This window comes from Xiphophorus couchianus, chromosome 10 (assembly GCF_001444195.1).
Source record: "Xiphophorus couchianus chromosome 10, X_couchianus-1.0, whole genome shotgun sequence".
Taxonomy (NCBI): domain Eukaryota; kingdom Metazoa; phylum Chordata; class Actinopteri; order Cyprinodontiformes; family Poeciliidae; genus Xiphophorus; species Xiphophorus couchianus.
Genome location: NC_040237.1, coordinates 3,580,607 through 3,594,849, shown reverse-complemented (window position 1 = coordinate 3,594,849; position 14,243 = coordinate 3,580,607). Strand labels below are relative to the sequence as shown.

The 14,243-nt window shown below is 36.9% G+C and overlaps 3 protein-coding genes across 3 annotated transcripts; 1 reads left to right on the top strand and 2 right to left on the bottom strand.

Moving 5' to 3' along the window:
* Nucleotides 1–165: 165 nt before the first annotated feature.
* Nucleotides 166–2,705, bottom strand: ndufb8 (NADH:ubiquinone oxidoreductase subunit B8). The gene is made up of 5 exons (XM_028029411.1): nucleotides 2,546–2,705; nucleotides 2,197–2,323; nucleotides 1,958–2,057; nucleotides 1,111–1,266; nucleotides 166–326 (listed from the first exon to the last, which is right to left on the bottom strand). Exons 1-5 carry the CDS (start codon nucleotides 2,676–2,678, stop codon nucleotides 234–236), a joined length of 609 nt encoding a protein of 202 aa, XP_027885212.1. The 5' UTR covers nucleotides 2,679–2,705; the 3' UTR covers nucleotides 166–233.
* Nucleotides 2,706–4,576: 1,871 nt separating this feature from the next.
* LOC114151889 (glutathione peroxidase 1) lies at nucleotides 4,577–6,723 on the bottom strand. Its single transcript, XM_075410502.1, has 5 exons — nucleotides 6,404–6,723; nucleotides 6,221–6,314; nucleotides 5,155–5,285; nucleotides 4,935–5,065; nucleotides 4,577–4,858 (listed from the first exon to the last, which is right to left on the bottom strand). Exons 1-5 carry the CDS (start codon nucleotides 6,533–6,535, stop codon nucleotides 4,801–4,803), a joined length of 546 nt encoding a protein of 181 aa, XP_075266617.1. The 5' UTR covers nucleotides 6,536–6,723; the 3' UTR covers nucleotides 4,577–4,800.
* A 769-nt stretch (nucleotides 6,724–7,492) lies between these two features.
* fbxl15 (F-box and leucine-rich repeat protein 15) lies at nucleotides 7,493–12,840 on the top strand. Its single transcript, XM_028029410.1, has 5 exons — nucleotides 7,493–7,795; nucleotides 8,107–8,266; nucleotides 9,603–10,105; nucleotides 10,810–11,037; nucleotides 11,118–12,840. The coding sequence occupies exons 1-4, from the start codon at nucleotides 7,770–7,772 to the stop codon at nucleotides 10,997–10,999; spliced, it is 879 nt and encodes a 292-aa protein (XP_027885211.1). The 5' UTR covers nucleotides 7,493–7,769; the 3' UTR covers nucleotides 11,000–11,037; nucleotides 11,118–12,840.
* Nucleotides 12,841–14,243: the final 1,403 nt, after the last annotated feature.

Sequence of the window (14,243 nt, the reverse complement as noted above, 5' to 3'; positions counted from 1 at the left end):
ATTTCAGCTAAACTAACGCCTTTAACTCATCGGAACCATATCTGGGATAGTACAATTGTCAGAATAATTTTTTTCATCTGAATATTTAAAAACATCAAGTGCTGTTTTTATTTCATGAAACAAATCTAGTCTTTACACAGAACAAAATACAATTCCACACAGATATTTTAGACATTAACATAAGTCTTTATTTTTGCCAGAGATATATACAAGAGCAAAATTGTATTTTAGGTTTAGATTTCATAATTTTTAACTTCTTTTGGTGCCTTTGCAGGATCTCCTCCTTTCTCCAAGTACAGGTTGTTGTAGGGATATTGCTTTGGGGCCTGAAACAAGAGAAATAAATGAGTGTATTACTAAATACATAAATGCAAAAATAAGGCAATCCGAAGCAGAAAAAGGAACAAGTACCCAAAGTTATCAGGGTGTGTATGTCTTGTCTTAACATCCTGTAACCATTACCTTTAATAAGTTCTCCACAGCTTATCAGAGACAAGGTTAAACCACAATCATCTAAAATGAAATTTCCTGACTGCTCTCTCCCCCAATGTGATTTTAAGACCTGTTTTGAACATGTGGATTAAGCATTATTAATGCACATCTCATTTTGGCATTATAAGATGGCAAAATCACCAAAACAAGCTTTCTTTGAAGACTGTTTTGGTGCCTCTTCCATACAAGACAAGCTCCTGGCCTCTAATCCTTAAGATAACCCAAGGCACATACTGCAGACAACTCATTTTGGCACATTGCATTACCCTGCAGTGAGCATCGGCTGATGTGAGATTATCAAGTTATGAAAACCCTTGGTAAAAAATACTGTAGCTTCACTGTATCACAGTAATAAAGGTTAAAAGATTTGGAAGATTAGAGCAGAGTGTGGTGTGATTTGGAAATTTGCAGTAAGGATCCAAATGAGTATGCTTTATAATTACATATTTGTAGTATCAATTATTTAGCTATATTGATTATTTTGACAACCATAGTAAATGGACTTTCTATGTTTAGCAGTACTAAACATAGAAAAGCCCATAGAATGGCATAAAATAATGTACATTACTTGAGTCCATCTACTGTAATTTTATACACTGAAATTGGGTGTGTACTTACAATAGGTTGATAGGATGGTAATTTTTCCCCCATGTAGAACATGAACAACATGAACCCGATGAAACCAAACAGTTGTTTCCACATCGATGACCACGGCACAGGGCTTGGAGATGTGTCCACTCGGTTTCTGATGTACATGTCAAAATTCCAGTGCATCTAAAATATTGACACAACAGAACAACCTATTAATCTGATGACTCTAGATATGTTTTAAGCATTCATTTGCATATAGACAGAAATTTTTGGTCACAATTCTTCTTTGCATAGTAGCTCAACCAATGTTACATTATGTGGAGAGCATCTAAACATTGGTTTTCACATCTTCCCACAGAATGCTAAATGGATTTAGTTATGTATTTTGACAGTGCCATTTTAACATTAATATGCAGCTCTGTCTAATTTAAAAGCCACTGTGTTATTTGAACAAGAAAAGAAAATCCAAGTTATTCGATCCAAAATGTTCCAAAAACAACAGAGTAAGAAATGTTCCATAAGAAGAAAGTGCAAGGAGAAAATCACCAGACTGCAAGAAAACAAAGTTCAGTTTTAAGAATATCTTTTAACTTCCACTTCAGTTAAACATTATTTTGTGAAGTTCATTCCTATAATAAACACACAAGGTGAAAAAAAAGTAAAAAGTTGTCAATGTATGAATACTTCTTCATGGATGTCCAGCCATGCGAACTGTAAAATTGTATGGTATATTACTTTGTATTTTTTAAAAGAAAGTAATACATATAAATAACAAAAGCTTTAAATTGCCAGTATGCATGTTAATTATCAAGAAATAATAATATATCTACAATAAAATAATGTCTTTTAGAAGGGAATTTCATTCCTGTCTTACCGGCTCTCCCCAGTTCCTCCTCAAGTCAGGGTGGTCCCATTGGTACCAGGGGTCTCTCTCGTGTTGGGACCTGTCTGGTAGTTTTGGGTAATCACCGTAGCTATGGAAACAATAAAATTAAAGTGTTAGTTCCGAATGTCCATGATTGTTCATTCATTGGACTTCTTCTAAATGAGCAATGCCTCTAAAATTATACTGGAATGCGACATAAGCTAAAAGGTTTTCGAAAAGAAGCTCACCCCTCTCCGTTATCCGGATACGGCTCATAGTCCTCAACCCTTAGATTGTATTTCTTTGCAGCAGCAGCTCTCTCCTCTGGGGTCTTTGGGAATGGACCAGGCAGACTGCCCTTTGTCGCACCAGACGCTGAAACAGCAATAAAAATGCATTTATGAAAGCAATAATAAACGTGTACACAACCCAACTTAAAAGACTCGCTCCACTCATTCTGAACAGCCACCGACTCTCTGCTAGCTCGAGCTAATGTTCGCTAGTCAAGGTTACGTCCACGAGAAGCTTCAAACTAAAAACCATGATAAATATGTTTAAAGAAAGCTTTCATACCCACTAGATTAAAACACGACCTACCTGCTCTACATCCCGATACAAGGACTGAGAGGCCAGAACCTTTACTCTTAGCGAGAGCCTTGACCAAACGTTGGAAACCAACACCAGCCATGTTTACTGGCTGCTGTTGTCTGACAGAATGAGAAGTACGCATGCGCGAAAATAGAACTAGAGCTTCCGCTCTCCCACCCCCTGTCTTGCTCCAAAACAAGCCAAAGTGGGCTACTGCTCCGTTTGTGTCGCTATCCCTTATGAGATATTACTGGCAGATTCATCATCTGGGGCCAAAAGAGTGAAAGTGGGACGATTAAAAAATGGAAACATGCATCAGCGTGTTAAAGTTGGGAAATTGTCACTCTCTGTGTTAAACACCTGCTCTTTTGATGCCTTTTGTCAGTGCTAATGCTGTACTTTCTGCGACAGCTCTGCATTTCAAAAATGTTGTCATGAATGACAGTGATAACCCAGTCTTGCAGCTGGTGAAATCCATAACTACAGATGGTGTGACCCCAAAGACATACTTGCAGAGGGCAGATCAATGTTTAGTTCAATGTTTGCAAAAACACAGTTGAGGTCTGGCACCCACCAAATCGATGCCCAGTGCAATATTGCCACTGTTATTGGGAAGACAATGAGAAATGTATCAAGCGTTTACCTCTCAAAACACTGCTCTTCACAATATTGCCACCTAAACAAAGGAATGACCAGGGAAGTACCATTTGTTTTACCTGACATTTCTTTCCTGAAGAATTCTGGCATGGCTCAGCTTGGCACTTCAGTAGAGAAAGGACTCTTCCTTCCACAGTCTCCCTGCCTCCGACCACTGCAGAATGAATCAGAATGTCCATCTGAATTCAAAACAGGAGCCAGCACCTCAGGAAATGTTCTCTGCACAGGAACCATTACTCACAGCTACAGCATTGGAGAAATAGCATGGATTGACACTGACCTTACAAATCCAACTGAATTTGCCTTGAATGAATTTCCCTCCATTATGGTTCTCCAAGGAAAAACACTTTCAGAGCAGTCGTCGCTTTCAGGGGAAACTTGACCAAAGATGGCCTGGGACATTATACTGCATACTGCCGGAGAGCTCCATCTGTGTGGGAGCTTTATGTTGACCTGGCAAATGTCGTGAAGACAGTGTCTGAAAAGAAGAAAATACTGCCATAAGCAGTGCTATACACAGCAGATCTGTGAGGGGGAAAAAAATTGAGGGAGAAAGTTTGAAGACCAGACCAAAGGCAAATAGCTTCATGCCATGTTTACATACCCCTGACCAGAATTTATTTTTTCCTTTTTGCAAGTTGTGATATGACAAAGCACCACTCAGACTATTTGCTGAATTTTTTGATGTGTGTGTGTGGGTGGGGGGTGGGGAGGAAGAGTCAATTTCACCCAGCTGTGAAAATCTGTTCCCCCTGTTTTGGGAGCGTGCATTGCAGCCAGAGAGGCAGTCAATTCAAATTTCTGTGATGATATGCTATGTTTTTTTATCACACCCTTTTATGTTCTTTGGTTATAGCATACTATAACTATTGTGCTTCTTAAGTTTTATTGGACATTGTAAAATCTATACTATTTAGTAATAATTGTGAAGCTAGGTATCATTTGCATATTTGAAAAAAGTAGTTTTTTCAAACAAACACGAGTTTGTGTTGCTCGTGTACACTTAATTAAAAAACACTAACATTTGTGGTTGTGTAATGTGACAAAATATCATAAAGTAAATATCATAAAGGAGTAAGACTCCTTTTGTACCATATATTATGGGTGAGAGGCCAGAACCTTTTTCCTTAGCAACTTCCTTAGTCAACTCTTAGAAATCAACACAAGTCTTGTTTGCAGGCCATAACTACTGCTGTGCTTAGCCCCTATATTTTTAAGCCCAACATACCATTTATAACTGTGATAAGATAGTAAAATGTTCAAAGTCTCTTTGAAAATTTTACCCTAGCTTAAAAAAAGCTAGGGAAAATTTAACCCTAGCTATGTCTTAAGCTAGGGTTCATCAGTAATGACAATAACAAAAACAAGGTTCTAAATCTCATGTTTTATTTTAATTTAGATTCTGACTGGCAATTCCAAGTCCATTTCCAAGAAGCATGACAGTGACATGGAAACTCCTTGAGTGGCTGAGAGGGAACTTGTTCTCAGAGAGAATGCACTGAATCTCCTACACATGTTCCTCTTCCAATCAGATTCAGCTCAGGTGCACATATGCATTTACTGAGTGATCATCACTCTGCCATCAGGGAGTGATTCCTGAATGTCCATCAGAGAAGGTCTGCTATGTCTTTTTCCACCATTTCAATGGGGCAGTGAAGTTCATACCTGCACAACAAGGACGATAGCGTGTAACAGAAAAAATAGCCTTAAATTACCTGAAGATTTTGTATGTGATCTTTACCTTTTGAAAGGGGTGCCATCTGAATTAATAAGAAACTTCTCAAAATTCCATCTAATGTCATTGACACATATTGGGGACCAGTAGAACTTCTTTATATCTCCAATAAGAGGATTAACAAATGGCAGAGAGTTCTGTGGAGAACAAGAAGAGACGGTACAGCTGTGCTAACAGGAACAATTCTGAATGCATACATCTAAAATCTTTGTAGAATGCAATATACCTTTAGATATGTAAAAAGAGGTTCTTCATTCAACCCATTCACCTCGATCTTGGCAAAGACAGGAAACGTTGGTACAAACCCACCACCAGGTCTCACATACTTCAGTACATTGAGCATTTCTTCATTCACCTCTAAAAACAGATGCATGTAAAATTATGTATGCATTTTATTTATTTCTGTGTTAGCACATGTCATGAATAAAAACTCTTCTTAACTGACATTAATCATAGACTTACAAAAAGTGCTGACTGTTACATTTGGAAGAAGTCAACTATCTCTCAAGAAATGTACTTAAAATGTTTGTTCCAGTCAGAAGTTTCCATTCACTTCTCATTCTCATAAATGTTATGTTAATTTTAGGGCTTTTATAGTTGCATTTGAATTGTTCTTTTTACAGAGTGTAACAATAATACCACAAACAACTTCAACAAATTTTTAAAATCTAAAATGGATTCACAAGTTTGAACTCAATTTTCTCTGATCCACTAAGTTTATAAATCTTATATGCAGGTTCAAATAAATACATATGCACCCACTAACATTTGATTAAATTCCTCATAACAAAATGCAGAGAAACCACATTTTGCAGTTGTCAGGGAGGTTGTGGCTAGATGTTTAATGTTTAATGAACCTTTGAATTAGTAGAGTTAATTTAAATTTGGTTTGGTTTCCTTCCTAAGACTCTGCCTTTAATTAAATATCTGATTTAATTTAAAACCTGTGTAAATTAGAGAATAACTATGATAAATCTACACCTATGCATATGATTCTCTTTATTAGTTATAAAAATTGCATGCTGCTTAATCATCAAAAAGAACAATTTCAATATATCACTTCAAAAGACAAAATAATATGATAACAAATCACCTTTTATATACTTTCAATCTCTACTTTTGAACAAGGGCTTTTTATTATCATGAGGGACCTATCAGTAAAACAAGTGTTCAGTATACACACAATGCAAGCAAAGAACGTTTCCCTATAAGTCCATTGATCTTTGCCTGATGAATATAATAAGATATAAAGAAAGCAATATTAGCTTAATTAAATAAGAGGATAAACTTACCAGGTGACTGAAGACCAAACTGGTTGCAGGGGAAACCTAACACAGTGAAATTCAGGTTGCCAAACATTTCCATTAGTGCATTCATTCGGTTGTACTGAGAGAACATGGAAAATAATGGTTTCAGTAAGGCTACATAGGTACAATATGTAGAACATTATGCAGTCAATGTTCTTGAAGAATCACCTCCTCAATCGTTGACCCTCAGAAGGTGGCAACATTGACAATGAGCAGCACCTTTCCTTTGTAAATGCTCAGTGGGACTTCCTCTCCTTCCAGCGTCTCAGCGGAAAAATCATATATCGACTTGTACGCCATTCTTGTTCTATTGCTTGTTTATGGACTATGTTTACTGAGGAGTGAGCATTCACTCAGCTACTCTGCTGGCTGCTCTCATTCACTGAAACATAACTTGCGGGTCAGCAGTTGTTCTGCATGATTGACTTCATTGTTCCTCTGGACAGAGGTGAGCTGGCTGAGTAGCTAACTGTTGAACTTAAAACAGCTCTTTGGAACTGGGGGATTAAGAGAACAGTTATTTCTTTTGATATATTTTGACATATTATTTGAATTGTGACTTTGAGTTATATGAGATTCAAAAATATTTACTTATTATCAACAAATGTGGTTACATTGAAAATGCATAATTTTATTGTAGTTACATAGTCAGTGCCGATACTTTCACATTACTAAACAAATGTAAATAAATACTTGTTTTTGAAGATATTGCATAAAGAACTCAAATTTATTTTTTACTATTTTCATAAACACATTCTAGCTGTTTTTCTTTCTATAATTGTGTGTGTGTGCTTTTTAAGATGCTTCTTTGTGCCAGTTGTGTTTGAATTGTTGATGTTCAAAGCATTAAAATGACATATAAGTTTCTCTGGAAACACCTAATTTTGATGTGTAGAATAAAATATGTTTGGGGGGATTTTAAAAGGAAGACATAATATTTAACATCCTGATTTGGGAAATGAGCATAACATCAGGTGACATTTTTAAAAAATGACAGCTGTAACAAATCAGTCTATTTATAATCCCCTCATCTCTAAAACACAAAAAATCAGTCATGACGCATTCAAGTGTTCACCGTAAATGTTAAGACCAGTGATGTATTTCCCGGGTTACTATTTTAAAACACTACAAAAAAAAAAATCTGGATTTGACTAAAAATAAATGTAAAAATTACTCCATCAGAAAGGATTAGCACGTTATTTTTTGTAAACGAGTAGAATTTAGGCGCATTTGCTTTTCTGGCTACATGGTTTACTAACTAAATTGCAACTCAGTCTAATCAGGTACCCCATTATGCTGTGTTCTTTAGTGGCAGTATGCATTCTGACAATTTTACGAAGTTCCGTAATCTTCTGAGACGATTTGCGCATTTTTCTTTGTTGACAATAATTGTTCCGACAGTTAGTGAATGCAGCTTCTGGTTTAGGTTACGCCTCAAACGCTTTCCAAGATGCTAAGGCAAAATACGCTCCTTAGGTGACAATGTGAAGAACAGCTCGTCCTGAAAAACAGCTTATTCCTCAGCTGGTTCACAATGGATGACGAAGGCAGATGGCAGACGTAAGTGGCTTTTAAAAGGAATGCATATCTCTAAAAAACAGCTGAGTTGGTGGCCCCGGCAGACTAGCTCTTCGGCTAACAGCGGAAGCGTACGAATATTAACTAACAGTCACTGAAACGCAGCTCGTGCCATTTATTTATAGCTGGAATTAATTTTAACTGTATACAGCAGCGCCAGGGCAAACGCAACAGCACTCACTGCTAATGCATTAAATTACCCCATTGTGCGTTTACTCGTGTTCGTTTGTTTGTTTTTGTGTAAGGGTTTGCAGAGTCAAAGTTCAGCTGTAACAGGGTTTGTTTTCCTGCAGATGTCATCTCTTGGACCTGCCTTGGGAGGATGTTCTCGTTCCACACATTTTGTCCTACTTGCCGTTGCAGCACATTGTCAGCCTGCAGAGGGTGAGCAAGCAGTTCCACAGCCTCGTCCAGGTGTACCTGACCAACTGCAGGACTTTTAATTTTTCCACCGTAAGTAATGACAAAGTGCATACTTTTAATAAGGAGCAGTGCACGGTAGTAGTTTATAAATGTGAGGGAAAGGAATGCCTGCTTTTCAAAGTTGTACCAAGTAGAATTCTGAAAGGTGCGGATGGGTTCATCCCCCTTCACTCTGACATTCCTAAATTGCAACCTGCTACGTTTGACAATTAGAATTAACTGGAATGAATATTTCATTGAATTGAAATGACTTTTTCTTGTAAAGTGCCTTGAGATGACATTGCTATACAAATAAACTGAATTGAATTTGGAATCCAAAGAACCATGTCTGCCCTCAGTCCAGGTCATATAGCTTGTCCAGAGGCTAAACTGTTCCATTATATTTTGAAAATAAACAACATAATTCCTAATAAATGTCTCTTACAAGAAATGCATTGTCATTTTTAAAGAAACAGCAATTTATGTAAGTTTTCATCAATTAGAATAAACAAAAAACATAATAGAAAAAACAGAATGGATTAAATTTTGGGATGTTGATATTTGTGGAAAATGATGTAAGCAATAATGTACTGCTAAAACCCGCATTTAAAAACATCAGTTGGTTAATAATTTTTCGCCAAAGTCATTAAAAACTATTGTGGAAGATTCAAAGAGAAATTAGCAGACCAATGGCCTAAATAAATTGAATGCAACCAGTTGCCTTCAGATGAAACTTAATTAGTTCATATAGTCCATCTCTGTGTAACTTTATCTCAGTATAAATACAGTCATTATGCATTGTAAAGCTTTCTTAGAGATCATTAGTGACCAAACAAGACATGACCAGTCAAGCCAAGAGGCTAGTGGTCACTGTGGAGGAAACGGCCTACAGGGGGGAGGATCTTTATATATAACTACTATAAATTGTGTTCTCCATAAATCTGTCCTTTATTGAAGAGTGACTAGGAGAAAGCCAGGTGTTTAATAAAGCCATATGAAGCCCTGTTTACTTTTGGCCACAAGCTGTGTTGATGACACAGTAAACAAGTGGAAGAAAGTGCTTTAGTTACAGGAGATCCAATAGATTTTTTACAAATCACTACATCATCCTGATTACAACAACCCCATCTACTTTTCACAGAATATCCAGCAAACCTTTAGTCAAGTTTAAGGGGTGAATACAATTCCTTGTCTCTCTATTCAGACTTCTATTTTAAAAAAATACATTTATCATTTTCCTTCTATTTGCATTACTCTGTGTTGATCTGTCACATAGATTTGCATTGTAATATATAAAAATTTATTAACATTGTAGGTTAAATAATCAAGGGGGAGTGTATTGGTTTGCAAAATATTTCAGCTCCATGTTCCGTTTTAATATTTACAGATTGGACCATGCATCCCCAAGGAAGCATTTTGCACAATGTTAAAAGACAATAAAGTTCTCCAGAACCTGTCCCTTCAAAACTGTTCAGACTGGGTCACAGACAAGGAGTTGCTTCCTGTTATCGGCCAGAACCAGCATCTGCACAGGGTAGACATGAGTGGCTGTGCCTCCCTTACCCGCCACTCCTTGGTGGCCGTGTCCTTGAGCTGCACGCATCTCCAGCATCTCGGCCTGGCTCACTGCGATTGGGTGGACTGCCTGTCTCTGCGCAGCCTGGCTGACCACTGTGGAGGGCTTCGGTCGATCGATCTCACCGCCTGCCGCCAGCTGAAGGATGACGCCATCTGCTACCTGGCCAAAAAGTGTTCTGAGCTGAAGTCGCTGTCGTTGGCGGTCAATGCCAACATTACAGACGAGTCGGTGGAAGAGGTGGCCAAGAACTGCAGGGGTCTGGAACAGCTGGATCTGACAGGTTGTCTGCGAGTCCGGAACCAGTCCATCAGGTTTGTAATGTATTGATTCTAAAAGAGGAAACAATGACATAAGTAGCTTATTGTTAACTTTGATGTAAACCGCATTGTTATTTCCTCATTTGTAAGTCACTTTGGATTAAAGCGTCTGCCTTTTATCCAGACATACATAAGCAGATGAATAGAGAAAAGACAACACATTTAACCTTCCTCCAGGCAACAATGTTTGACATTTTAGTCAGGGCAGTAATTTGAACAATAGAACATGCCTAGTTGTAGTGCCTTTCAAAAGTTTTCATACTCCTTGAGGTTTTTCCAAGTTTTGTTATGTTATGGTTAATACATAGTAATTGTGAATAAGCAGTTAATTACATGATTAAAATGAGCTCGATAATTTTCATTTCCGGTAATTAATATTTTTGTCAGACAGTTTTGTTTACAGAGACATCATAATTCATTTTATTTATTGTTTCAGTTGTTGTGTTTTATTTTGAATATTTAAGATATCTTCCAGTTCCAGTGTAAAGTGTTCTTTACAAAATGAAAGTTTATTAGTTTTTAATAGGGTGAACTTGCCTGATTATCAAGATATTACTTGAAAATGGTCTCAAAACAATATTATTGTTTATCGCAATAATTTCATATACTGTACACCTATAGTTATAAAAAAAATTTTCTTAAAGCGTCTGATTTGATCATCCGTTCATAAGTTTCCCTGTTACTCTTTTGCCCCAAAGAACTCTTGCAGAGTATTGCCCAAAGCTGCAGTCCCTGAGGGTGAATCACTGTCACAACGTGACCGAGTCGAGCCTCGATCCTCTCCGGAAGCGCAACGTAGTGATTGATGTTGAGCCGCCTTTACCGCGGGCTCTGGTGCTTCTTCAGGATATGCTGGGTTTTGCTCCCTTTATCAATCTGCAGATCTAGCCACAGGGAGAAACTTAAGAACGAGTTCACAAAGTGAGGTAAGAACAGTAGTTGTTGAGCTTTTTTCACCAGTTACATTGACATGGTGGTTTACAGACTCATCTTGCTTTTGTTGCAGGCGACTGACAGTTGTCACTGTCAAACCCATATCACGTGATGGAGAAATGATTCGACTTTTCAGAAAAGTATGGATATGGAATAAAAAACAAAAAGAGAACCTCACTGGAATGTGGTCAACGCTGCAAAGTTAGAATTTTAACTGAAAATAAGTTTGAATTTAACATTCAAAGAAGAAAGCCATGTATGTTTTTAGCCTTGCTGCCTCTTGTCCAAAATATATTACTGCACTTTTTATTCACTTGATGTTGCAAGATTTCATTCCTAACCAAAAGCATAATGTATTTTTTTGTTGTTTGTTCCAAACAAAATGCAAAGCTACAAATGGTCTTATGTTTCATTTAGAAACATTTACAATGTTTGAGTTTAATTAAACATTTTGTTTCGCTTGAGTTTACTTGCAGAAAGCGTCAGTTCACCCAGGGCACACAAATGCATTCCCAAAGCTGTCACTGCAACACCAGATATTTGTTTTAATTTATTTAAGATTTAATATCTCTACTGTGGTGAATGCAGTGTTTGTATTCCCACTGACATGTTTTCTTGAAAACCTTTAGGTTTTATCACACTTTGCCAGAAGAGAAGCACTTAGAAATAACTGAATCAGTATATGTTGTTTTTGTGATGTGATTGAAGTGACCCTTAAAATTATATTGTTGTAAATATATAGCCTCAGCACTTGTTTAAAACAAGAAGAATTTATTCAGACTTTCCCCCTTTAAGTCTGAGTAGCTTATATAAGAACTTGTTAAGCAGTTATTGTTCTTGTGACACGGCACATGAAATACTGTATGTAAGCAGTTAAATGAAAAAATACCACCCAAAAATTATGTATTAATCTGCTGTAATTTGTAAAGCAAAACTTTTTTATGTATGCTGTCTTTTAAAAAAAAAAATCAATAGTCTAAAAACTGTGGGAGTGACTGTTTTTTAATTTTTGAAGGGATTGTCCTCTATTTGTTTCCACTTTCCCTTTTGATCCAGACATTGTGTCATAAAGACAGCTTAAGATCATATTCACACCATATTCAGAATTAATGTGTTGACATCACGCACATTTGTCAGTTCAATTTAAAGCTTCAAACACTGAAGTAAAACTAGTATAATAGCCCTGTTTTACATTTATTGTCCACTTGATGGCATAGTGGAGCAAATGAAGCATCATGAAGCTTTGGCTCATGAGTGGACCAATTGGAAAGAAAGTTTCAGTGCTTCAAAGCCTTGTCTTGCTGTCACTAGTGAACAGGTGTATGTTGTACAGGTGAGGAGTTCAAATAGGTTCCTGGTTGGTAGGTGATCAAATATGTATTTCATGCAATAAAATGGCAATTAATTTAAAATTTGTAGTGTCTTTTTTGGGGTAATTTTTTTCTTTAATAATCTAGTCTCTTAATGTTGGAAGTCTAAAACTCTGCAGAAAATTACCTACTTCTCCATTCTTCGTTCCAGATGAAAATAGTGGAAATTCTGTGACGTATCAAATTCTCATTCCCCCAACTGTAAGTGGACAGCAATGTATTGCTATATTTGAGGGTGTTCTGTTTTTTGTAATTTTCAAATAATGGTTTGAACAATGCTCTGTTAGATATAAAAAACTTAGAATATTGTTTTACATCCAAACCCTAATTGTTTGTTCACTAATGTTATCTAACAAATCTTTGAGGCCTTCACAGATCAACTGTTTACTGAGATCAAATCCAATACAAAATGAGTGTATTTTTTGATTTACTGACTTGCGAATACTGTTGGTGGTGCCACATTTAATTTTGGACATAATTTATTAAAATGTTGCAAAAAATGTAGCAATTTCCTTAAATGAAAGTATGAACTAACTGCAGTGTACTGCAACTCTACATGATTTAACTGCCCTCTCTTGATTTGTTTATATGTTTTTGAATATAATCTGGCTCTGTTTATTTCATAGTACGTTGAAATGGCATTCCTTTGTAAATTTTGTAAATTAAGTGCTTTACAAATCTCAGTTGAATTTAATTCAATTGAAGCTAAAGATGTCAGGCATGTTGACCTGAAAAGAATGCAACAACTACATTATTTCCTCAAGTTTCTTAAGAGTTATTTTTTAAAACCTAAAGAGACACAAGATGGCAGCAATGAGTCAGGATATTTGTCTTTAGTTCTGTTTGAGAGCCTCCACTGGTTTAAACTCCAATTGATGACAGAAATATTACAGTTTTATAGCACAGATACATCACCAATAGTTCATAAAATGTTGCACTTTTCAGGGATTTGGAAGCAAAAATCTTGTAACTGACTTGTTTAGCGGGCTGTGACAACTAACATCAGCTTTAAAGGCCTTGTTATTGTCTGACGGAGCGAATGCACAACAAGAATTAAAGCTTTCCCCTTGTCACAGCTTCTTGCAGTTTCCTCTGGTGGTCCACTTGGCAGACTATGCCGAGTCTAGTCTCTGCGACAACACAACAGGTCTATTTTCCACATGATGGCATGGTTTACCCCATCTGCTGCGTGCTGTCCGCGTTGGTTGTGTTTGCAGGGCTTCAGGGATCGAGCAGCATCCTTCTGTTGGCTGTGTTGATCTTCATAATTTACTACTGTCCCTCAGAGGAGGCTGCATGGTGCTCTTAGTTAGAAAACATAAAATTTTAGCCTGTACAGTTGCTGGTTGCTTTTAATATGCACATTTAAGGATATCCAAATCAACTTAGTCAGACTTATTTCATATTTTTCAATCATTATATAGAAAAAAAAGTTTGATTCTTTTTTATGCAACCTCTGTGCCTCTAAAAGTCATCTCTGTAGCGACCCAAAAGGCCGCAGTTTTTGTTGCTGAGCAGCGCTCGGTGGGTTAAAAAAAACATTTCAGGCTACATTCATCATCTAGGACCTCAATTAGCATTGATCTGCAGGAGGGAAAAGAAACATTGCCGCAATATGATATTCCATGGAGCAATTTCTGTTCCAGTGATTGAGTGTATGGGGGGGATTTCTCAAACACAGCCAGCCAAACATATTTTGTCTTCCTGTCAATAATCTGGCACTTGTCTAAATTATTGATCAATAGCAGCTGATCATTTTATACAAAGGCTCAGCAATGAAGTTGGTCCATTCCGTTTTAGCTCCAGGCATTGTGTAATATATGGTACTC

Coding starts and splice junctions, on each gene's coding strand:
- ndufb8 (XM_028029411.1), bottom strand. CDS start 2,678: ATGCGTACTTCTCATTCTGTCAGACAACAGCAGCCAGTAAACATGGCT. Junction 2,058..2,196: donor TATCCGGATAACGGAGAGGG/GTGAGCTTCTTT, acceptor TTGTTTCCATAG/CTACGGTGATTACCCAAAAC. Junction 1,267..1,957: donor GGAGGAACTGGGGAGAGCCG/GTAAGACAGGAA, acceptor TCAATATTTTAG/ATGCACTGGAATTTTGACAT.
- fbxl15 (XM_028029410.1), top strand. CDS start 7,770: ATGGATGACGAAGGCAGATGGCAGAC. Junction 8,267..9,602: donor GGACTTTTAATTTTTCCACC/GTAAGTAATGAC, acceptor TAATATTTACAG/ATTGGACCATGCATCCCCAA. Junction 10,106..10,809: donor GTCCGGAACCAGTCCATCAG/GTTTGTAATGTA, acceptor TTTGCCCCAAAG/AACTCTTGCAGAGTATTGCC.